Source organism: Nesoenas mayeri (assembly GCF_963082525.1).
Source record: "Nesoenas mayeri genome assembly, chromosome: 2".
Taxonomy (NCBI): Eukaryota; Metazoa; Chordata; class Aves; order Columbiformes; family Columbidae; genus Nesoenas; species Nesoenas mayeri.
This window is the reverse complement of record NC_137543.1, coordinates 116,777,764-116,788,707: the sequence shown is the minus strand read 5'-3', so window position 1 is coordinate 116,788,707 and position 10,944 is coordinate 116,777,764. Positions and strand designations below refer to the sequence as shown.

General features: G+C 42.6%; 1 protein-coding gene across 1 annotated transcript in view; it reads right to left on the bottom strand.

Annotated features, from left to right (window-relative positions):
* Positions 1–486: 486 nt before the first annotated feature.
* ULK4 (unc-51 like kinase 4) overlaps positions 487–10,944 on the bottom strand; it is a gene marked incomplete at both ends in the record, with an annotated part of 236,773 nt that continues 226,315 nt past the window's right edge. Inside the window, 2 exons of the mRNA XM_080338597.1 lie at positions 487–571; positions 3,575–3,663. Coding sequence (XP_080194723.1) covers positions 487–571; positions 3,575–3,663 — 174 coding nt within the window. The remainder of the gene's footprint in view (positions 572–3,574; positions 3,664–10,944) is intronic.

The window sequence follows — 10,944 nt, the reverse complement described above, 5'->3', positions numbered from 1 at the left end:
TGCTACTGGGTAAACACCTGATAAAATCATATCATGCATGCCATGCATAGGCATGAGGTGACCCCTTAACATGAACAGCCAAGGTACATACCTGGTCAAGCAGATGAACAAATACATCTAAGAGCAGCATAAACAGTGAAACACTTCATGTCTACAATGTGAAATAACTATACCATTTATTTAATTTACACTTTTCAAAATCTGGCTGTCAAATACTTGAGCTACATCAGGTAATACCAGAAAAGTAACGCAGTAACCAAGAATTCATTCTTACAGGTGTTTAAAAACCAAACAAACGAGCCCTCGAAACCAGCTTCTCTCCCTCCCTGAAGCCTCCCAAAGTCACGCATAGACACATACACAGCTGTGGCTCATCTTGCTAAATTAGTTACACCTACTCTGCTCATTTGAAGATGTTCCTACAGGACTGAGGTGCTGAGCAGCAAACACAACTTTGCTCATTTCAGCAGGCCAGTTAAACCCAGTTCACTTGGTAGTCTTGATATTTTCATGTCCCACTGTTCTCAGAATTTCAAGTGCCAAGGAAGCAACAGCAACATCTGCGTGAGAGCTAGGAATTAAAAACAGTAACAGTTATTAGACATTCTCAGAAGACTTTTTGTTTGAACTCCACATTTGCCTTTATCTATGTTGGAAAATTCTTGAAAGCCATTAACTGCACTGTATAGCCAGGATTTTCTGTCAAACAGCAACATATGCAACTAGTGATTCTGCCTTGTAGCAAATCTTGTGTAAAAATTAATTTCAGCTCAAATTCACAGTAACTGCTCCCTCCCTCAAATCATATCTTATTTTAACAGAGGAGATTAACATGCCTCCCATGAGTCTACACACACACACGTTTCCAGCTCGACAGAAAGATGTGGTTTCACACATTCGTCCCTCTCAGCGCAGTGCTGCTCCATGCAGGGAAGCAGTTACACTCAAGGCATTGCCACCTCCTGCAAGGAGGAACGACTGCCCTGTGACACACAGCTCGGCACATTTGAAACTGAATGGTGGGATCTTCGTCCTTTGCTTCCTCGCCTGTTTTCATTATCAATATTTTGCCTATTTTTTCCTATTGGAAACACGTGTTTTTTTTCCTAGCATTGAAACAGAGTATCTAACACATTGCTGCTAGTCCACAGAAACAAGTAATCCATTTTTTTTCATAGACTTTACATCCCTCATCTTTAATTTAGAAAGGACACTAGCAGACCAATCTGCAGCTTCCTCAGTGGCCGCTAATGACAAATACCTACCGACACTCCACGCTTTGGGAAACCCAGAGCTAGCCATGAAATCCAAATGATCAGTCCACACTATGTAAGCTAGTGCATTAATGAGCAGCAGTTTAAACCAGAAAATTTAGTTATCCGAAACAAATTCACCTTGGCAACTGTCACCACTGAAAAATAAATCGCTAAAATGCCACATTTTAAGGTGTACATTTGGTTCTGCGCGGTACTAAGCAGAACGGGTTGGTTATGTGTCACTCAAAACCGCCTGTTCTGAGCAGCTGAGGATGTCACAGAGCAGGAGGTCAGCACTCCACGGCTGCCACCCGCAGCAGAAGAGAACCAAGAGCAGCAGCTTGTGATCCAAGCAGTGCCCCTCTTGGCACGTGACGGCTTGGCCAGTCTCCTCCCTCCACACACAGGCAGAGTGAAAGATTACAAACCTGTCTGCAAAAAATGAGCAAAGCAAAAACACTCCTGAATCACTTCAGCTGAGTGATAATATGTGGGTGGAAGGGCCTCGGAGTTCAGACTGCTCCAAGGATGGCTGAGATCCAGGATCCCAGTTGTAGCCTTCTGCAAAACATTTCCATTTCTGCATGACACACAGAGAGGCTTCTTAACAGGGTTCAAAGCAAAGGTGAGGAGACCAAGTTTATTAGGTCACAAGGAATATTCTGGGAAAGATGCCACATGAGGAAAACTGGGGAGATGGCAGAACATCCATAACCTCCATAAGCAAAGCAGACATTCAGCTACAGCTGATCAAGTTTGCTAACCCCAGGCTTCTCTTGCCTGCCCATTGCCAATTTATCAACATTCAAGTCCACTACGGCCCCAAGATCCAGGCTGAATTCCTCTCAGTTTCCTCTGGAGACAAATGGATAGAGACTCATATTCCTCAAAGAAGGAGAGGAGGGAAATAAAATCTGTGCGCTCTTGGGAGCCTCCCTATTGGTGCTGCAGTGCAGAAGCTCTGCACAGCAACGGAGCTTGGCTTACCCTAATGGATCCTCACACTCACCACTGGCATCAGCTGGAATGTGGTCTCCTGAGGATCTTGTGTCAAATAAGAGAGTGGGCTGTTTATTTTGAGCTCTGTAGTACGTGGTTTTGCAAGTAAAGAAATTGATAGATAGCAGACAATTACAGGAAGCCAGAAAAGCAGACTCAAAGACAGTGACTGGGCTGCCTAGTGCACCTAATGCTGAAATGCTATAAAACAGAGTGAAAACTAGTTCTAAAAGAAGAAAACCCCATCTTTCCCCACTGTCATCTTCAGTGTCTCCCTTGGGGAGAGCCGACATTTTATTTTTGTCAGATAATCTGATGTGTCATATAAAAACCCATGAGTCAGCAGCTGAGTATGCGAGAGGGAAGCAGACTGTTCTCGACAGGTTTGGTTAGTCGTCAGCCTGCATCTCCTCGCGTTCAGCACATCCCAACATTTCCTTTCTACATCTGCCCACATCCTCCCTGCCCTCCTACCCAGGGTACACCCTGCCATAATGTCAAGGAGCCAACTTTCCCAAACAACTCACCCATATAAAGCCTGCATTTGGGATCATGAAGAGCACTAAATAGATGATCTTAGTGTTTCAAAAACTGATCTATAAACTACAATTTTTCTATGAGTTTTAGCTCAATCAGAAATGAAATGCCGCCCAACAGTTCACAGCAGGAGTGTAAAATCTGTTTTGAAGGGCAGAGAACAGTAATTCATTCATTCATATGTCCAAGGGGGATTAGATGAGGGAAAGTCTACAGGAGATGAGCTGAGGTTTGGCCAGCTCGTTGGGACTAGCACCTCAGTTCTCACAGAGACAGTCACAGTATTCCCCAAAGTCTCGTGCCTTCCCAGAGAAGCCACAGGTATTCTTAAACAAAAGTAGTTCTGTTCTTCAGCTGCACATTTGAAAGCAATCAGCTCCCAAGCACACCAAACACAATTACTCTAAAACAAGGCACAAACATCACACTGTGCATCCAGCCCGCTATGCCAAGAACCACTGACCAGTATCCGGTTATGAAGGCCAAGTGTTCAGAATAAAATAATCTATTAAAAAAAAAAGAATGGACACACGTGCACGCAGGTTGAGTGGGACGGTGCAGCACGCTGTGGCTCGCCGCAGCTGGGGATCAAAGCACGCCGCCGCCACAAGCTCTGAGCGAGAGGAGTTTGGAGGAGAGCAGTGCAGGGAGGGGGGCCAGGGACAGAAACCTGAGAAGCTCATAGTGCACAGAAGGCGATTACCGGAGAGGACCGTGGCAGACTAAAGAGGAGGAGAATTGCTCTCAGCCCTGGAAATTCCTAGAAGCCTGAGGGAACTCACCTGGCAGTTTGGGCCAGGCTCTCTAGAGTTTGGATGAGACCATCGCCATCATTCTTCAGGCTCTCCGAGCACTTTTCATTTGAAGTTACCTGGAACAAAAAGAAAGAACTGTTATCAAAGGCTTAGCAAGAAATTCCTCTCTGTCACTTTTTGTGGGACAGGGGAGAGGGAAACAAGTCACAGCATTTATTACAATTGTAAATGGAATGTGACATTAAAGAGACCCAAGAGAAAGTCCCTTTTACTGAACAGGATTGAATTTTAGGTACAGACCATCTAAAATGTCTTGGCTTAATTAACGAGACTCACTCTTGTTCTGAGCCCGGTATGGGTGCAAATTCACACATCACAGTCTGCCAATCCTGATTTCATCCTTAGTGCCACCGCAAATACAAGCTCCATTTAGTCTGAATTCCAGGGAGATCTTGGGGAGGCAGTCGTTTTCACTTCTCACTTCAGGGAAAAAACAACCAAGCTTGTATCAGCCTTCAGATCAGAACGCGTGGGGTTTCTCAGAGAGGAGCCAGGTTAAAATCACCACACTGTTAGCAGTTGTGCGTTGAAATTTTTCTTGCCACTCACCAGTCACCAGGAATATTACGCACACAGGCCTGTCACCTGCAGAGCAGGGGACTGAGTGACCAAAGCTACATGCCCTTTCGTGTCAAGTGAATCCTGATTATAGTTGATTTTTCTGCTGGTGTGTGTTATCACACTAATCTGCAATGACTGATTTATTGTTTCTCCAGCCTTAACTAGGATAACCACACAGCTCCAAGCGGCTGCACGTTTCCTGATCAGTGAAGCAAGTAAATGGGAAGGTCACAGGGGACACGACACAGAGTCGCGTGGCACTGTGGCGCAGACACACTGAATACTTGGCAGCTTGCTGAAGCAGCTCTCGTATCTCAAAAATTTACTGAAAAAAGGGTTTGTGTGTCAGTTCCTGCTTGCAAACATAAATACACCTTGGCCGAAGAGAAAGGAAAAGAGGAAGACCAGAACACTGATTATTTCAATAGTGGAGGAGTTAATGCTTGAAAAGACGACTTCTAATCCCAAAATCTGGCAAGGACTTTTAAGCTTTAGCATGCTGCGGCTGGCCCTGCTTACCATTGATCAAGCATCTGGGTGATCCGCCTTCACGTCTCCCTCTTAAATCACAAGAGAAGCTGTATTTACAGCTGCCATCCCACCATAATTTATCAGCAGTGATTCTGCAACAACAGTGTCACTACATCTATAATCATAACATCCTGTAGCTAAGCAGTAACAGGGAACAGAGACCTGTCTGAAGCAAACTAAAATGTATCCTGTGTGTTGGAAAAAAACAGTAATGCTATTACCTAAGTACAAATCATTGGTAAATCCTTATTACAGGTCATTAAACCTTTTTGTTCTCTTGAGGTTTATATCTGACCCTTCCAGTTTATATTTCATTAATCCATTCTTCTTTACTTGTCACCCATTAGATAGAGAGAATGTTTTGTAATCTGGGTGCTGAATGTGAGGACGTCACACGTAATAGTAGCAATACGGTTGCAATACAGGGAGAGAAAAGTGCTTTCACCAAAGACATTGCTTTATATTCCTAAAGAGCGCTCGTGCCTCTACCAAACACTTCCCTTCACTTCTGCAGCACATCAGCTGCTGCCACATCTTTTGCACTTGCCACATTCATGCCCCTTGTTTATCCTGCACACTTAAAAGAGGAAGAAGTCACAGGGGGAGGAAGGTCACTGAGGACTGGATCATGCTCCATAAAACTATGAGGTCAAATAAAGGCTACAGGAATCTCTAATTCTAATACTTCCTAACTCTTGGGTGCTGACATCTGTACAACTATTACACTCTTAACAAATTAGCCTTTGTGCATTATACATAGACAGAACATTCAAAATACGTTCAACTAGAAAATCTGGTACTGAAAAAAAGTTTTGATTCTAAAAAGCTGTATTTCAAACAATAATTTAATCTGAGTCACAGGGCCTGCCTATAAGCTTGTTGGTGTTGCAGCACGCCTTGTGCCATTACTAAGAATAAATTTCTGTGGATGCAGTGCATTTGAATGGAAAGGATTTAAACAGCTCTATATGCACAGAAATCGTAATGGACAGAACGTGTGAGATCGTCCACCTCATCTCCCTGTTACACTTCACTGTTCTGAGCAGCTCTCAGCCACAGGCAATGGGCGGCTACGATACCCGTGTGTAGGGGCTACTTCCCTATCTAATAAAATGCTTCAATAAGATCCTTTCAGCAGCAAAATTGGTATTAAACCACAAGGAGGGAAAGGACCAGGCCTTTAGCATCACAAGCAGTCTGCAGGCTGTTTAAATTAAGTCTGAAACAAATTTAGGACATTAACCAAACTTGTAGAAATGAATGTATTTTTCTCTGTTATCTTTCTCTTCTATCCAGCATCGCTCTGTTTTTTACCCACACCAGTTCTAGTTCTCAGTCACTTGGAATTTTAACAACTAGTTTAATGAGCTCCTGTAATATAGCTATTTGTTAGGGCTGGCTACAACACATATTCAATGGCATAATCAATAGCCATTCTTTTAATTAAAAATGTAACTAAATCTCAGTTTAGTTGTACACTCATTGCAATTTAACAAGTATTTCAAAACATCTTTTCTTTATTAAGCTAATAGCCATCCAGTATCTGTCCTCTCTTCAGCTCTGTTAAACAAGGATGAGCCATAAGGAACACCACAATTGATACATAAAGATCAATATATCCTAAAATGTAGGATGCTGCTCAGGTATTATGCACTGCTGAAGGTGAGTGCAGGAGAAGATATAACACGAAACATTTGCTGGAAGATCATCTTCACTAATAAACGGAGGAGTCTTGCGTTCTTGGTCCAAGTAGAAGTGATTTTTGCAATTCAGGTTTCAAGAAAGCACAGAAACCTAAGGGACAATTACTGTTCTTAAGTCTGGTTTCATAATACTGAACTGCTTTCTCTGATTAGTCATAACTCACATCTTGTAATTTATGACTGAGTTAAACGACCTAAGTAGTAAACTATCTCTCACCATTTTGAAGAGAAATAAATTCTCCTGCTTTTGGGGATTTCAAGTAAACTGTAAGCTTGATGTTTGTGAAATAAACCTGGAAATAATATTATACAAAATATAGATTGAATAAAAATAAGGAGCTTTTATTTGAAACTTGTTTTGGTTGAAGAAAGGCCTCAGGAGAATATTTAGCTTCATCTTTAAGTGTTACCTTCTCAAATAAACAACTGCTGGAGATATTTATCATTTCCATGCTCAGTGGATGCTTTTCTACAACTTATCACCTTGCCTGTATACACCGATAGAGCACGGCATTTCATAAATGTTCCTTCTCACAAACTGGCTTTTCCTCTTTCCCAAACACACTCAATGTCTTAACCTCATAAAGTGATGCTTTCTTACTTTCCCCCCAAATTTTAATACAACTAAGCTAATTATCTTTGCAAGGTTAGGTCAAGTTCTTGCTCAACTTTCCCAACACTGGCTGAGCGCAGCCACACAGGTAACAGAGGAGCTGCCATGGGCTGGTTTATCAGAAACACCAGATACTTGTAGGTCTAGTGTTAAGATCACTTGAATATTGACACATCCTGTGAATAAAGTACCACTCACCCCTCCCCAGTTAGAGGCTTTTCTGTGAATAGGAATTGTATCTTCAGCTAATACTGCAGTAAACCAACCACCAATTTTTTTCTGTGCACTAACTGGGACTCTATGTAGGACAATAAATATATATTTTTTTAATGAAGTTTTCAGAATAAACAAAATAAAGAATTAAACACACTCCTTTTGCTCTCTAGACACTATTTCAAATAGTGTCTTCATAGTAAGTACTGTCTCCACAATCTAAAATGTGCATCTTAGACTTCTCATTCCCGCCTTCACCTTTGACTGTCAGCAGGACACAGACCTTTTCATCCCCACCCAAAGCTGCTGTTTTAAATGCTGTCTGGGCTGGTGGTGATTGAAAGCTGATGGCTATTCACAGCTGCTTGGTGTGACCTTATTCCCATTTTTTAAAGAACAAATGTCACAAAATATAGTGGTATCAAAACCGCTGCTATAGCTGATGTGACAGCCCAGCAATGGGATGGCGACTTCAAGGATGAGACACCAATGCTTGGGATGGAGGAGAAACCTTCCAGTGCTGCAACCCACCCATCTTACGCCTATCCCAGGGCATTGAACGCTACTTTTCCTCCCAGGCTGTCAGCACTGAGCTATTCACAGGCACTGCAGTAATCAAATAGAACACGTCACTCGGTTTGTCGTTCACAGCTCACGACAACATGGCCAGAAACATGCAGTGTTTTCTTCTTAAGGCATGATAACCAAGAATATACTGTAAACAGGGGTTCATTCAGGCGAGCACCTATGTGAAATAAAACTAACAGATCCATTGATAGTGTTTAAACTTACTAAATATAATTATAAATCCCTCTCCAAGCATATACATTAAGCTGACAGTGCCCAGAGGAGATATAAAATGGATCCATCACTTTTCATGACGGATCAAATGGATCTGTCACTTCTGTAGGCCTGTACATTCACTCTTACTAGGTAAGGCAGCCCTTACCTTTGCGTAACAAAAGGCCAGACCAAATAAAGAATTTGGAGCCTATAAAGTAGAGGCTGTAATGATTATAGTCAAGGTGTCAGCCCCCAAAGAGGAATCCCAAGTGGAGACTGAGATACCTGCACAGTAGTTGCTGAAGGACATGGGAACCTGCATGTTCAGCACAAAACCATCTGAATTCTCTCTCCTCCCCAGAGCTCAGAATGCAAACACAGCAAATGAAAACTCATGGTCCAGACGACAGAGACCACAACCCCAACCCTCTTCTCAGTGCCCCCACACCAGGCTATGGGCTGTTGTGCTCTCCTGTAGTCCTCTCCCCTTTTCTAAGCAAGTGAAGGTCACAACTTGGCTGCTGAAGCACAGTTTCCACAGGATGGGGAGAGGCAGGGAGGTTCGGGTGGCTCCCACACATTGAAGGAAAAACACCACGGCATGGGGACTCGGCAGCCAGGCAAGAGACAGCTCAGCTCTCCAGGTCAGAGAAGTTAAGTATGGACTCCCTTTTACCAGTGGAGCACTCTGGCTATTAAGGCAATTTTATTTCTGTGGCAGGAATTTAAAAACAAATACAACTGCAAACAGCAACAACAAATTCCAGATATGTACAGTTGCCTTTTGTGAGGTGTTTAACCTGGCATTTGTTAGGCTGGACCCTTCAAAGCACTTAGGTGCAACTAATTTAGAGGTTGTTTTATGAAAACCAATGGTGACTCTTTCCGGGTTATTTGAGTGTAGCAGAGGAACACCTGAGGACAGTGTACCCACAGAGACGTGGCACTAGGATGGCCACAAGTTATTTTTGTTCTCATAATGTAGAACTCATTCTAAAAGGGTAAAACCCCTCCTGGCGTTCCCCCCATCACACATTAGCCACACTTCCACGCTACTCTTCTCTCTACACAGGGTTCAGCCAGAGACAGACACAGAACGTGTGTGTGGGAAGAACAAATCAAGTCAGACAAGTTATATTTATGTTACTAATTGCCAACTCATTTAAACAGGCCCGAGCAATGTTGCTGGACCTTAAAAACAAGAAAGTTACAAAAGCATGAGTGTTCCAGGTGTGCTTTGGCAAGCACATTGCAGCCAGGGATTGCAAACACACAATTACAAAGACTTTCTGGCCTTCAGATCCTGCAAATACATGTGAAAACAAGCAGGTATCTGTGACAAAAAAAAAACCTACTTCAGACAGCTTAGCTCTGATTTTAGAGTTCAAAAATCTTTCTTTTTTTTCCCTCTTTATGGATAAAATTCTTGTTCCACTGAAGTCAGCACAAACTCCTTTTGACTTTGATAAGGCCAAGATTTCATTCGACATGTTTTGTTTTCTTCTAATTTGTATGTGTGTGCAGGTTTATTCTAAGTTCAAAGCAACTTCCACCGGTAACTTGGAAACGTACCAGTTTCCCGGCAGTCTGAAAGCCACACTGTCTCGAGGACTATTCACAGAGAGACAAGGAATGTCTCCCACACACTATATAATGGTTAACTGATTTTGGACGTTTCTTGACACCTTCCACTTTGAGGCTATTCTCTGCCCTTCAGCATATACATAACACACATAAAGTCAAGCTCCGCGATTGTTGTAAAGTTGTAAAATTACCGAGTCTAAGGGGCACTGTCTAAGCATAAAAGATTCGCAAAACCGCAGGATAATTATTGAACAGAAGATTGCTTTCTGTCTTGTTTGATTTTTTGATTTGGTTTTTATTGCTAGCAGTGTTCTCAGTGCATTTTCAGGAAATACAAGATGTCTTTATAACCCCAAAAATATCAATTATCACAGTTTCCATCCTCTGTAACTAGTGAGATAAAAATATTTGACTTAAAAGAACTGGATGGGGCAACCTTTTCACATCCATTAGAACCAGCTGTCCACAACAACTTCATTAGCAAAAGTAAACTGCAGTCCTGCCTGGCAAAAGGTGTCTCAAAGGTGCTACGGGACACTTCCACATACTGTTGCAGTGTTGACAAGTTACGCATGCTCATCAGCCAGCTCAACACCAAGACAGCATTAAAAATAAACACTTGCCACCCTGTTGCTGGTGACCTCATCTGCAAACACAGGTTCATCTGTCACCTGCATGTCGGTAGCTCCCTGAGGTACCACTTCACACTAGTTTCACTCAGTCTGAACAATGATCCCAGCTGGCCTCAAACATCAGGTTTAGCAAAGTGGGGCCACATACCGAGCTTATACAACCTCACAAGCCCCTCAGATCCCTCTTCCTGCAGCTCCTGGGCAGCTGCCTGTCCTCACCTTGCTGAGTCTGATGAGACCACCACCTGCCAGGTACACCTCACCCTGATGGTCTCGTATGAATTCCCCCTTACAAAAGGAATGGGCAAATCCACTGGAATAATTTTCTTATTACCACAGCAGGTCCAGTTTAGGCTTGGGTCCTATGTTTATGCTCCTTTAAGAGCTATTGTAAAGGCTCCCAGTTGTCTTAGAGCAAAAAATTCTAAAAGCAGTTAGAAACACACACTGTAAAACACCAGAACAGTTTCTCCACATATCTACACTTCCCTTCAAATTCATCATTTCCTGGATCTCTCATCTTCAAGCGTTCTTCATAATCTCCCTTTCTCTTCATCAGCTTTTCTCCTAAAATATTTTCTAACAAGTAACTCCTAGTTCTTCTTAGATTTTGATTCATGTAACTCTTTTTCCACTGTCACTGTCTTGATTCAACTCATGAATAAGATCCCTGAATTCCAGCATCTGTCAACCCTTATATCTCCCTGTAAAAATCAC